The 14,061-nt window shown below is 45.8% G+C and overlaps 1 protein-coding gene across 2 annotated transcripts in view; it reads left to right on the forward strand.

Moving 5' to 3' along the window:
• The first annotated feature begins 343 nt into the window (after positions 1 to 343).
• Positions 344 to 14,061, forward strand: part of FBXL17 (F-box and leucine rich repeat protein 17) — a 526,365-nt gene continuing 512,647 nt past the window's right edge. The window contains exon 1 of one of the 2 annotated variants that reach the window (XM_088838428.1): positions 344 to 1,262. In XM_088838428.1, the coding sequence (XP_088694554.1) occupies positions 363 to 1,262 (900 nt within the window). In that variant the 5' untranslated portion in view covers positions 344 to 362. The remainder of the gene's footprint in view (positions 1,263 to 14,061) is intronic. The other variant, XM_055430119.2, reaches the window with a different exon arrangement.

Genomic DNA, 14,061 nt, shown 5'->3' on the forward strand with positions numbered 1-14,061 from the left:
GGCCCCGCCCCCTCCCCGGCAGGCCGCGCGCTCCCTGCGCGCCGAGCTGTGCCGCGGGCGCGCGCACCGCCCCCGGCAGAACCGCCGTTAAAGTGGTCTGAGGCGCGCCCCGCGCTGCCCCCGCCGCCGCCATGACCACCTGAGGCGGCGGGCCAGGCTGCGCGCGGCCGCCCGGTCAGCAGGCCCGCCGGCCTCCGTCGCGTCCCCAGAGCTCGCGCCCCGCCGTGGTCTCCCGGCGTCCCGGGGCAGAGCGTGTAGCCCCCCGCGCCGCGCGTGTGCCCGCGTGTGTGTGTGTGTGTGTGTGCCCGCGGCCGACCCCCGCGCGGCCTGCCCCGGCCCGGCCCCCGCGCGGGGCCTCCCCTATGGGCCTCCTGCTCTCGAAGGAGCCGCGCCGCCGCCCGCGCCACAAGCGGCCCCGTTGCGGCAGCTGGTGGCGCCGCCGCCGCCGGCCTCTCCTCAGGCGGCCGCGCGGGGCCCCGGCCAAGGCGGCGGCGCCCCGCGGCCGGGACTGCCTCTTCCGCGGGCCCTGCATGCTCTGCCTCGTCGTGCACGGCCCCGGCGCGCCCGCCCCCGCCGGCCCGGAGGAGGAGCCGCCGCTGTCGTCGCCGCGGCCGCTCGGGGCCTACGACGCGGCCGCCTCCTCACAGCCCCCGGCGCGGCGCCGCGCGGGCCTGGCCGCCGAGGACGCCGCGCGCCGCCGCCTGCTCTCGGCCGCCGCCGCCGCCGCCCCCGGCCGCAGGGAGCTGGGGCCGGCCGCCGCCGCCGCCGCCGCCCGGGAGCGGCCGGCCCGGAGCCTCCTGTGGGCCCTCGCGGGGCCCGTGAGCCCGCCCGCGCCGCCCGCCGCCTCGCGGCCCTTCCGGGCGCCGCCGGCCGAGCCCCCCGCGCCCCCCGAGATGGTGTGCAAGCGGAAGGGGGCCGGGGTCCCCGCCTGCACCCCCTGTAAGCAGCCCCGCTGCGGCGGGGGCGCCTGCGGCGGCGGCGGCGGCGGCGGCGGAGGGCCTGCGGGCGGCGGCCCCGAGCAGCAGCCCCCGCCGCCGCTCCGCGCCCCGCGCTCCCCCGCCGCCCCGGGAGGGGCCCCCGCGGAGGCCGGCGGGGACGCGGTCCGAGCGGGGGGCGCCGCCCCCTCGGCCGCCCGGCAGCCGCAGCACGAGTGCGGCGACGCCGACTGTCCCAAGGGCCCCGAGCCGCCGTGCGACTGCCACAGGGAGCCGCCCCCCGACGCCCCGGACATCAACCAGCTGCCGCCCTCCATCCTGCTCAAGGTGGGTCTGCGCGCCCCCCGCCCCGCGCCGGGCCCGCTCGGGGTCCTCTCTGCTGCACGCCCGCGGCGGGGGGGCGCCCTGACAGCCGGTTATTTCAAGTGCAGGGGCTTGGAGTGCGGTGAAGGTCCTTTCAACCGCCTGGGTCTGCTGCCCGTAATCCCGGGTTCACCTAGGAGAGTCCCGAGCCCACTGTTGTAGCAACTGTAGGTTTTCTGTGAAGTGTGTGTGTGTGTGTGTGTGTGTAGGTTTTCTGTGAAGTGTGTGTGTGTGTGTTTTAGGTTTTCTGTGAAGTGTGTGTGTGTGTGTGTTTTAGGTTTTCTGTGAAGTGTGTGTGTGTGTGTGTGTGTGTGTGTGTGTGTTTTAAATCCCCTGAGCGGTTTGCGCTTAACCAGGTAAAGACTTTTGTATGTTAGTGTTGGAAAGTATTCAGACAGCACTTTCCCATTTGATCACTGCTAGCTGATGTCAAAAAACAGGTACCTTTTATCTATCGAGCACTTGACTACGATGATCAGGCGCAGTGCCAGAGCTTTATATATATAATATCTCACCGAATCCTTCAGTTGACGCCGTGAAAGAAATATTGTTAACATCTTTACACAAGAAGAAACCGATGTATCAGCGCCCCGTGCCTACAGTCGTCAGTCAGGCCGACGTAGTGTGTGTTCCTGTGGAGCTTACAGTCCACTGAGGCTTGAAGGGGTTGAATGACTTGCCCAAGGTCACACACAGACAGATCTGCGGAGTTTAGGCCTGTCTGACTGGAAAACCCTTTTATTTATGCTATGTTCTATTATCGTAGGTAAAGCAGACAGATTACCAGACGGTAAGGACAAGTGTATTTTTTGTTGGCGGAAAAGTGTATTTTTTGAGTGGGGAAGAGGTAGATATCCCGTGAAAACCTTGTCACACTTTCAGCTACCAAGTAAAATTTGCAGTTTTGTCAGTGCTAGTGATAAACTTCATTATGTGATGCTTTGTAGTAAGTTAGTATTAAACAGTTTGTTTTCCGTTCATTTTCTCTCTTCTCTCTCACTGCCACGCTGCAGCTTTCTGGAGCTTAATAAATACAAACCCCCTTTATCACTGTGGATGATATTTAAGGCTAACTAGAAAAACCCAGATAAGAATTTGTCTACTTTTATTGTTACTGAAGTAGCTGTTATCAATTATAATTTTTATTCTCAACAATATACTTTGGACTTTTTGCCCGTTTATAATCCTGTGTGTTTAGATTTGTTTTACTGTGATATTAATATTTTTGTAAATAATATAGCAAAGAACTGGGAAAGCTTAACTTTTCCACATGTCCAAGAGGATGGGATGGTTGGATGGCATCACCGACTCAATGGACATGAGTTTGGGTAAACTCCGGAAGTTGGTGAGGAACAGGGAGGCCTGGCGTGCTGCGGTTCATGGAGTTGCAGAGTCCGACAGGACTGAGTGGATGAACTGAAGTTGTTTACCTTTCAGTGGTGTATTTTTGAAGGAGTAATTACTGCTTCTGTGTATTCAGGCTGTGCATTTTAAGGCAGAGGGGATGTTCTGGAATCTTTTAACTTAGTGGACAACATGGACAAATGAAGTATCAACAAATATTTGGCATAGAGGTTTGATTGCTGTCTTGTTATTTGGTAAGTAAGACTGTTTAAAAACAAAGTAAAAAGCAGGTACCTCCCACTTTCTACCTAAGCTATCATTATTTCATGAGGTAGAGGACGTTTTATTGCAGAAACAGAAGTAAAAGAAAAAGATAAAAAAGGAGGAAAGACACGATTTCATAATAAGGAGAGTTGCGATATAATAAGTTTATTTTATTTACAGCGTTGTTCTTTTCCACATTGTTGCTGAGGGCTGTGGAAACTTGTTCTGAGGGCCATCTGGGGCAGTTGTTCATTGGGTGTCCCCTGCTGTGTTGCAGTCTTTGCACGTGTTGCGTGGATGTCCACTCGTGTTGGAAGCATGGATGAGCTCCTCTGTGTGGTTTCCGTGGTCCCCATGGTGTTCAGCACAGCATGAATGGGACTGTCTAGAATGAATTGGAATCCGAGTGTTTTAGTGTTTAGCAACCCAGTTAACTTTTGGGGATCAAGCTTTGGAGGGCAGAGGCTCTTTCTACTTAAATATTGTTCATTGCTCTGTCTCCTCCCCTAAGTGCAGTGCCTGGTATTTAACAGCACTCAGTAAACATTAATGAAGGAGCGAATGACCAGGTGTTTAGGAAGTCTGGGTTGAGACTCTGCGTGAATATACATCATGCCAATAAAGGAAGTCTCTAAGAAGTGTTTCTATCCTGAGTTGTTTTGAGCCCCAGTAGAGACATTGGATGGTGAAAAGTTTCTGGCTCTATTTTTGGCTTGAAGAAGAGAAGACTTAGGGAGCGGTGACTTTTTTTTTTTTAGCAGTACCAGAGGGTTGTGCTTATAGATGCAAAACTCCATTGCCCCCATTAGAAAGTATGCCCAATTTCCCTGATAATGGGCCATAACTTCTAAAATTGTACTGCTGAGTCCTTTGTACCAGAAGTTACTATAATTACAGAGAATGGGAAGGTGGAGGGGAGAGAGTTTGGGAGAAAGATGTGACAAAATATGATTTAAAGATGTTTTTAGGGGAGTTGATTCAAACTACCATACTTGTTCAGTTTTTCCCAGGTATTGTAAAAGCAAAAGAAAAAAAACTCAATTCTTTTTACTCTGGTTCAGTCAAATTTTTGACTCAATGTCAATAGGTCTTTTTCAGTTGTTTTTTTTTTTTTATGTAAGTAGTGAGTATTACCTGCTTTAAGTTCACATAATGCAGGGAAAGCAAAAGTTTGCCTTGGTTCACCCCTATCTAGTTTTCTCTCCAGAGGTCACTAACTACCATTACCAGTTTAGATTTTTTTTCTAGACCTGTATTGTGGGGTACAGTAGTTTCTAGTCACATATTACTATTTATATGAGAGTCCCTTGGACAGCAAGGAGATTCAACCATCCATTCTAAATGAAATCAGTCCTGAATATTTATTGGAAGGACTGATGCTGAAGCTGAAACTCCAATACTTTGGCCACCTGAGGTGAAGAACTGACTCATTGGAAAAGACCCTGATTCTGGGAAAGATTAAAGGCAGGAGGAGAAGGGGATGGCATCACCGACTCAATGGACATGAGGTTTGAGCAAGCTCCAGGAGTTGGTGATGGACAGGGAGGCCTGGCGTGCTGCAGTCCATGGGGATCCCAAAGAGTAGGACACAACTGAGCGACCGAACTGACTGAACTGATTACTATTTAAATTTAAAGTAGTTAAAATTAAGTAAAATTTAAAATTCAGCTTCTCAGTCATAATAAGTGTGTTTCAGAGATCAGTAGTCATGTGTGGCTGGTAGCTACCGTATTGGACTCTGCATATCCAGAATATTGTCTTCATTGTAGAAAGCCCTATGTAAAACTTCATAGCCTTTTCCACAAATGGCATAAAAATGTACATGTTCTTCAATTTTTTTCATTAACTGTATGAATTGGAGGTTTTTTGTTGTTAGTATATGGTTTCCTTCATTCTTCTTAGTTGTTGTGTAGTATCCCATATTATTATGCCATACTGTATTTATTTCAATATGGTATGATTCAGTTCAGTTCAGTTGCTCAGTCGTGTCCGACTCTGCGACCCCATGGACTGCAGCATGCCAGGCCTCCCTGTCCATCACCACCTCCTGGAGTTTGCTCAAACTCATCTCCATGGAGTCCATGATGCCATCCAACCACCTCTTCCTCTGTCTCCCCCTTCTTCTGGGAGCTGTGTAAAAATGAATTCTTTCTTGAAATGGTGAGCTTCACTGGGGCAATGGCACCCCACTCCAGTACTCTTGCCTGGAAAATCCCATGGGCGGAGGAGCCTGGTAGGCTACAGTCCATGGGGTCGCTAAGAGTCAGAAGCGACTGAGCGACTTCACTTTCACTTTTCACTTTCATGCATTGGAGAAGGAAATGGCAACCCCCTCCAGGGTTCTTGCCTGGAGAATCTCAGGGCGGAGGGCCTGATGGGCTGCCGTCTATGGGGTCGCACAGAGTCGGACACGACTGAAGCGACTTAGCAGCAGCAGCAACTTCAGGAAGAGACCTTTGAGGTCGTTTGATCACTCCCTACTCCCTATGTATGAAAAAAAGCAGGCCTGGAGAAGTGAAATGGCTTACCCCAGGGCATTTTAGATAGTGAATGGCAGACCCTGGGCTAGAACTCAGCTCAGTGTTTCCAGGTCGTGAGGTCTTTTCAACATACAGTGTAAAAGGGCTTGATTAACCTTCTGTCAGGCTTCCCTGGTGGCTCAGAGGTTAAAGCGTCTGCCTCCAATGCGGGAGACCCGGGTTCAATCCCTGGGTCGGGAAGATCCCCTGGAGAAGGAAATGGTAACCCACTCCAGTATTCTTGCCTGGAGAATCCCATGGACGGAGAAGCCTGGTAGGCTACAGTCCACAGGGTCGCAAAGAGTCAGACACGACTGAGCGTCTGAATGGAACGGAACCTTCTGTCAGAGATTTTATGAAAGAAATTCCTTAATTGGAGGGCAGGTGGAAACTTAACACCAGTCAACTTTAACCATTATGAGTCAGAGGCTAATTTTATAATTGGGTCTTTGGGGTTGAATTGTTTTTAAATATAAGAAATTTGAGAAGCAGGGAATGGCCCTTCAAAGTTCAACTTTGGGTATATCATTTTCTTAGGTATTGAACACTTAATTAAGCCCATTACATTTGATCTTGAACTGGTTAATGCATTGTTTTAGATCAGATAAGGTAGCCTCGTCTTTGGTACCTGTTGCCTTTAAAACTTTAAGCAATCTTGTCTACTGATATCACAATTAGGTTTTTATATAGTAGAATCACTATAACAGTTTTATCAAATGACAGCAGTGGAATATTTTTAAGTAGTTGCTATTTGAGTCACTGGGTATTTTGAATCTATATTTAAATTTCAGAGGCTTTGTGTCTATGTATTTAGATACCTTGGTCTCTGTCAGCAGACTATTTGTTTTCCAAGCCGACCGGGTGAGAGATCCAAAATCCATCACCACCATTAGAAAACCACTTTACCATGAATGTGTCTCTGATGGTGTGTCCGTAGTTATTAAATCTGTATTTTTATAACTTTATTACCAACAAGTTGCTTTAGTGATCAAGGAAGAGTTTTATAAGAGAAATGTGTTTTGGAGGAAAGCTTATGTATCTGATCTGGTTTTTTCAGATACAAAAAAAACAATGAAAATGGGAGTCAAAGAAAATGAGTAATACAACTTTTTAAAGCTTTGAATGTAGATTAGTAGTGGGTAAGAGGAACTAAGTTAATGTAGCTTTTCGTGAATGCTTTGACCTAAGGTTCCGGTACCACATAAATTCTAGAAGGTCCGTCTCTGGAGTTCCAGGGATGATCTTAGCCAGTGCTGAAGTGACGTGTCCTTAGGAAGTCAGGTTCAAGATATCTTTTGGCTGGAGAATGCCTAGAAATCTTGGATAGCTTAATTAAATAAGGCTACCAAAAGGTGAGACTTGTTTTCTTCTCATTTTGGGAAGTCTGTAAATTTTGGTGCCTTGTAATGAGTAGCTGTCAAGGGGGTTAACCTTGAGCTGTTCTTTATCAGCTTAAGATATCAGGTTCTATAAATGATAGGGAATGTGAGGGAAGATTCATGAAGGCAAATATGGAAGCATTTACTTTTAAAATGATACTTTCTTAAAAAGTTATTTTCCTTTGGTTAAATATCCTATTTTATGCTTATCAAGAGTCTTGAAGCAATAAGCACATAGTGTCCAGCACAGGGAAATACAGCCATTATTCTGTATGACTTCAAATGGAGTATAATCTGTAAAAACATTGAATCACTGTGTTGTACACCTGAAACTAACATAATGTTGTGACTCAAGTATACTTCAGTTAGAAATAGTGAATCCTGCCCGAGCCCTGGCCAGCTGGGAGCTCAGGCGGCGTGGTAAGGGCACCTGTGTGGTGGAGAAGCTGGGAGCAGTGTTGGGGGATGGGTTGCATGTGTGCGTTCACGGATGCGTTGCCTTCCTCTGAGCAGTGGCACCCAGAACAGTGAGTATGCTTAGTGTCCGTATCTTAGCTTCTGAGTACCATTCTCTGCGAAAAGGATTCAGTGTTCCTTGGAGAAATGACTGATTCCAGAGTTGGGCCAAGGACGACACAAGATGACCTTAGACTGTTTTGTGCCGGAACACAAGGAAGTGCTCAGAGAATCTTGGAGATGCGTCGGAGGACACATCGTTTCATGGTGTCTCCTCCCCGAATACTGAAAAAGGAGTCATGTTTTAGTGAATTTGGTGACTTGCTTTAGAATAAAACTTATTCTTGTGTGAATACTTGACTATAGACTGACAGTCTGTGTAGTCATAGTTGGGGTTTTATTGGCTTGCTGTGCTTTAAATTTTAAAGGTTAAACTATGAGAAATTATTTTGACTATAGATTAGGAAATATTTTAGAATCTATGACTTCCCTTTGGTTGTATAGTTAGAAAAATACCAGAAAGGGAATTCCCTGGAGGTCAGTGGTTAGGACTCCATGCTTTCACTGCCGGGGCCCGGGTTCACTCCCTGGTCGGGGAACTCAGATCCCTGCAAAGCTGCACAGTGCAAGTAAAAAAAAAGGAAAAATTCAAGAAATATATTTTGGGTCTCTGTTTTTCTAAGTGCTTTATTCAACAGACTAGTTAGTAAATTTTTCTTTCCAGCTTTTGGCAAGTTGTTGTAAGTAGACTATTTAAGAAAGAGGCAGTATATGATGTTCATAGGAAAAAAATTGAAAAGACCAGAAAAGTTGAACTGACACAAAGGAGATAGTCAATATGAAATTGCTACACAGGTTTACTTCTTTTCTTTCTATAACTTGCATGCAACCTGCTCGCTTATAAACCTTATCTTGTAGTAATGTCTGATAGCAGGTAAGGTCTCTTCATTAAGAAAAGAAATGGCCAAATATAGGTGTCGGCATGGTTAACTTTTAAAGGTCTGTGGGATATTTATGCCCAAATGTTAAGCAACAATATGTTCTCTGGAAGTTTCTTTAGTCTGAAGTATCTTTTGATAACTTATAGCAATGCCTTAGTCAAAAGTAGAATCTTCAAGGCTTGACAATACTTGGATATTGGCTTAGTAGTGGTTAGTTCAGATTATTATCAGTAATATGACTTGTACATTTTCTGGTAATTAATAGTTTAGTTGCATTGTCCAGATCCGCCCCCAAAGATCTAGGAATATTAAGCATGTTTTCAACCCAGGTCTTGACTAGAAGTCATCTCTGTTTCCCGATATCGTTCCCTTTATGTTGTTGTTGGTAACAGAACCTACCGTGTTCTAGCTAGGCGCATGGCCACCTAACCGGAGACTGCTTCTTAACCTCTCATGGATCGGGGTGGCTGTGACTAAATGTCAGGTAATAGGGTGGGAGCAGAAGCAGTGTGTCCAACTTCCAAGTCATGCTGTGACAGGCAGCACTTGTCCTTTGCTTCCTCTTCTGCTCTCCAAGGCTCGTTGTTGTTCAGTCGCTCAGTCATGTTGGACTCTCTGTGACCCCATGGACTGCCGTACGCCAGGCCTCCCTGTCCTTCACTGTCTCTCGGAGCTTGCTCAGACTCCTGTCTGTCGAGTCAGTGATGCCATCCAACCATCCTCATCCTCTGTTGTCCCCTTCTCCTGCCCTCAATCCCTCCCAGCATCAGGGTCCTTTCCAGTGAGTCAACTCTTCACATGAGGTGGCCAAACTATTGGAGTTTCAGCTTCAGCATCAGTCCTTCCAGTGAACACCCGAGACTGGATTCCTTTAGGATGGAAAGGAAACCTTTAGATGGATCTCCTTGCAGTCCAAGGGACTCTCAAGAGTCTTCTCCAGCACCATAGTTCAAAAGCATCAATTATTTGGTGCCCAACTTGCTTTATGGTCCAGCTCTCACATCCATACATGACTACTGGAAAAACCATAGCTTTGGCTAGACGTACCTTTGTCGGCAAAGTAATGTCTCTGCTTTTTAATGTGCCATCAAGGCTTGTCATATCTTTTCTTCCAAGGAACAAGCATCTTTGAATTTCATGGCTGCAGTCACCATCTGCAGAGATTTTGGAACCCCCCAAAATAAAGTCTCTCACTGTTTCCCCATCTTATTTGCCGTGAGGTTATGGGACTGGATGCCATGATCTTAGTTTTTTGAATGTTGAGTTTTAAACCAGTTTTTTCACTCTCCTCTTTCACTTTCATCAAGAGGCTCTTTAGTTCCTCTTCGCTTTCTGCCATAAGGATGGTGTCATCTGCATATCTGAGGTTGTTATTTCTCCCGGCAATCTTGATTCCAGCTTGTACTTCATCCAGTCGGCATTTCACGTGATGTACTCTGCATATAAGTTAAATAAGCAGGTTGACAATATACAGCCTTGACGTACACCTTTCCCAGTTTGGAACCAGTTCATTGTTCCATGTCTGGTTCTAACTGTTCTTCTTGATCTGCATATAGGTTTTTCAGGAGGCAGGGCTAGATGACCTGGATTAAAAGAGTAACTCATTTCCCTTTGTATATTATATTAGGACAGTGAGCAACAAATATAAGATGATCCATGCTTTTATCTTTTGCAGCCTTAGAATACTTACTTGGTGTGGACTTCTGTCATGTTCAAGCCATTATTAACAGGAGTGTGTTAACGTAAGCAACTTCCTGGCTTGATTTAAGGGCCATTTCAGTTTCTTCTTTGTCATTTTTTCCTCTTTGTTATTTATCAAAAATGTTGGTCCAGGTCAGTCCTTTATGTTCTTTTTCTTCAAAACAACCTTTGAAATGCTCATTCTCTTCAATCTCAGCTTATCCAAAGATAATTCAGTCATGTCTTTGAATATATAATTTTGAAGTCAGTGAACAAATCTCATACCTTAATGTCTCCCAGAGAAGCCCAGGTACATGTGCACAGATGTTTGTTACATGAATTAAGAAAAACACCATGGGGCAGAGTAGTTATTTTCTGAGGAGTTATGGTATGGGCGAGATAGCATTTTAATGGCTGTAAGAAAAGCCAGTATGTTAAAATATATGTTAATTATTTCTGTTTAAGAAGTTTGGCAGTTTAAGACCACAGACATTTATTATTTCATGTTTTCTGTGGAAATCTTTCCATGGCTTTGCTGGGTCCCTCTGATCCAAGATCTCTTACGAAGCTATGATCAAGGTGTCGCTGGGGCCTGAGAGTTTTCACCCAGGCTTACTCGCGTGGTTGTTGGCAGGCCTCAGGTCCTGCTTGGCTGTTGGCCAGATGTTGAAGTTCCTTGCCCTGCCGTTTGAGACTTCTCCAAAGGGCTACTCACATGCAACAGCAGGGTCAGGAACACCCAGAATAAGAAGCCGCTCTTCTCTTAACCCAGTCTCTTCTGCTGCCCTCTCTTCATCAGAAGCGAGTCCGTAGGCCCCGCCTGCTCTCCTGAGGAGAGACTTCGACAGCTGTGAGTCCAGGAGGCGGGGTCATCGAGGGCCGCTCCTCAGGCGGCCGCAGCAGACCAGTGCGGAGGTCTGCTCAAGGCGCACTGGCGGGTCAGCCTTGACCCTGCTGTCACTGCCCTCTGCCTTTGCTGGTGCTGCCGTCGTCCTCCCTTCACCCGCCCGTCGAATCTCCTTCCGCCTGAGTAAAATCTGTCTGGGTTCAGTCAATTACCGTTGTGACAGTCCTCCCAAAGAGGGTGCCATCCAGAGTCACACGTAGTTTAAACAAGGTGTTGCTTGGTTCCAGGGACCATATGCCACACATCTTCTGTTTGCTAAGGGACAAATGAGCTCTTTAAAATCATGTAGTCCTTTAACCTTCAGCAAATGATCTGGTTTCTCTAAGTCTTTATTTTCTTGTCTATGAAATCAAGCATAAAAAATCTACCAGAGAGGAACTTCTGACTTGGGCTTCATGAAAAGTTTGGTGACTCCTCTCTGCAAATAGTATATATATATATGTATACACACACATGTCATATATGCATTTACACACATATCAATACCCATATGTATGTAAATAACTGGCAGAATTGCCCTAAACTATTTGGGCTTTCATTGAGGTAGACAGGCTGTGGTCCGTGTGATCAGATTGGCTGGTTTTCTGTGATTAAGGTTTCAGTATGTCTGCCCTCTGATGCCCTCTCACAGTACCTACTGTCTTACTTGGGTGTCTCTTGGATGTGGGGTATCTCTTCACGGCTCCTCCAGCAAAGTGCAGCCACTGCTCCTTACCTTGGATGAGGGGTATCTCCTCATGGCAGAAAGTGAAGAGGAGCTAAAAAGCCTCCTGATGAAAGTGAAAGAGGAGACTGAAAAAGTTGGCTTAAAGCTCAACATTCAGAAAACTAAGATCGTGGCATCTGGTCCCATCACTTCATGGGAAATAGATGGGAAAACAGTGTCAGACTTTATTTTTTTGGGCTCCAAAATCACTGCAGATGGTGACTGCAGCCATGAAATTAAAAGACGTTTACTCCTTGGAAGGAAAGTTATGACCAACCTAGACAGCATATTAAAAAGCAGAGACATTACTTTGCCAACAAAGGTCTGTCTAGTCAAGGCTGTGGTTTTTCCAGTGGTCCTGTATGAATGTGAGAGTTGGACTGTGAAGAAAGCTGAGCGCCGAAGAATTGATGCTTTTGAACTGTGGTGCTGGAGAAGACTCTTGAGAGTCCCTTGGACAGCAAGGAGATCCAACCAGTCCATCCTAAAGAAGATCAATCCTGGGTGTTCATTGGAAGCACTGATGCTAAAGCTGAAACTCCAATACTTTGGCCACCTGATGCGAAGAACTGACTCATTGGAAAAGACCCTGATGCTGGGAAAGATTGAAGGCAGGAGGAGAAGCGGGCAACAGAGGATGAGATTGTTGGATGGCATCACCGCCTCAATGCACATGAATTAGAGCAAACCCCAGGAGATAGTGAAGGACAGGGAAGCCTGGTGTGCTGCAGTCCATTGGGTCACAAAGAGTCAGACACAACTTAGTGGCTGAATAGCAGCAACTAGCTGTTTTGGTGTCTTAAGAGGGTAACTCAGTTAGGGGCAATGAATAACAACCTGAATCTGTCAACTAAACATGATGAACTTTGTTGGAAGAAAATGGTTAAAACCCACATATTTGCAAATTTCATATTGTGGTGCCATTTGGGTGAGGTGGGGATCAGCAGATCTTGGAAATGAGAGACCGTAAAGGGATAATAAGCTCTTCACATATCCTTGGTTTACTCAAACTATGCACAGGTCCTGGGGAGACTTGAGAGTATCTAGCAGAAAGCAAGGGCCAGAGCAACCTTGAGAATAAGCCTTGAATATGCTCTTCCCAACCCATGCACAGATTGAAGGGCAGGCTCGAGGTATTTGAGCATTTTTTTTGCCCAAATTTAGACACAGGGAAGCCACGCTAAAGAAATATGAATAAGAATTAAAAGTTGAGCAGAGACATGCAAACAAACATTCAAGCTTCAGATCCTACCATTTAAGGCCAGGGAGATTAAAGTTGAAACAGATTTCAGAGAAGTAAATGAAATTCCAGAGTTGCTACAATATGTTACCTAAAATGTCTGGTTTTGAATGAAAAATTATGAGACATGTAAAAAGAGAAAAAGTGACCTATACTGAGAAGAAACAAAACAGTTAATAGAAATTGACTAAGCACAGATATTAGACTTAGGAGATAAAAACTTCAAACTATAATAAACATGTTAAGGAATGGAAGGAAACATTATTCAAATTATAAGACAATATAACATTGACCCAAAGAATGGAAAGTTTCAATATAAAGACATGGAAACTGTATAAAAGCATTTTCTGATGCTATTAAAAATAGAAGTGCTTTCCTTTTTTACAATTGTATTTATTTATTTATGATTGCATAGGCTGTCTCTAGTTGCAGTGAGTGGAAGCTTCTCTTGCAGAGCCACAGGTTCTAGATTGAGTGTTGACTAGTTGTGGTGTATGGGCTTATAGTTGCTTTTCATCATGTGGAATCCTCCTGGATAAGGGTTCAAACCCGCGTCTCCTGCATTGGAAGGTTGATTCTTATCCACTGCACCACCAGGGAAGTCCTTCCTTATTTTATTTCTGAATTGTTCATTGATAGTGTATAGAAATATTTGCTTATTAGCTCTAAATTTTTTTGTGTATAATTTTTCTGTATAAGATCATGATAATTGTAACTATAGAATGTTTTAATTTTCTCATCCGAATGCCCTTTAATTCTTTTCCTTGTGTAGTTGCCCAGGCCAGGACCTCTAGTACAGTGCTGTGTAGAAGTGGAGACAGCAGAAATCTTTGTCTTGTTCTGCATCTCAGGGGAAAATATTCAGTCTTTCACCATTAAGTATAATAATAATGGCAGGATTTTTACATGTGCCGTCTATCACATTAAGGGAGTTCCCTTCTTTCCTAGTTTCCTGAGTATTTTTGTCAAGAAAAGGTATTGCATTTTGTCAAATGCTTTTTCTACATTAATTGAAATGGTTGAGTTTTCTAAACCGTTATTTTATTAATGTGGTGTTTTAAATGGATTCGTTTTTGCCTGTTGAACCATCTTTGCATTCTTGGGATAAATACCACTTGACCGTGGCGTATCCCCTTTTAAGACGCTGCTTGATGTACTTTGGTGAGATGGTTGGCTCTTGAACAGCCTGGGTTTGAACTGTGCAGGTCTTCTTACATGCAGCTTTCTTTCCAGCAGTAAACGCTGTGATAGTACATGACCCTTGGTTGGTTCAGTCTGTGGGTGCTGAATTGCATATAGGGAGGGCCGACTATGAAGTTACACTTGG

This window comes from Moschus berezovskii, chromosome 8, assembly GCF_049115385.1.
Source record: "Moschus berezovskii isolate FMDL1 chromosome 8, NW_MosBer_1.0, whole genome shotgun sequence".
Classification (NCBI taxonomy): Eukaryota; Metazoa; Chordata; class Mammalia; order Artiodactyla; family Moschidae; genus Moschus; species Moschus berezovskii.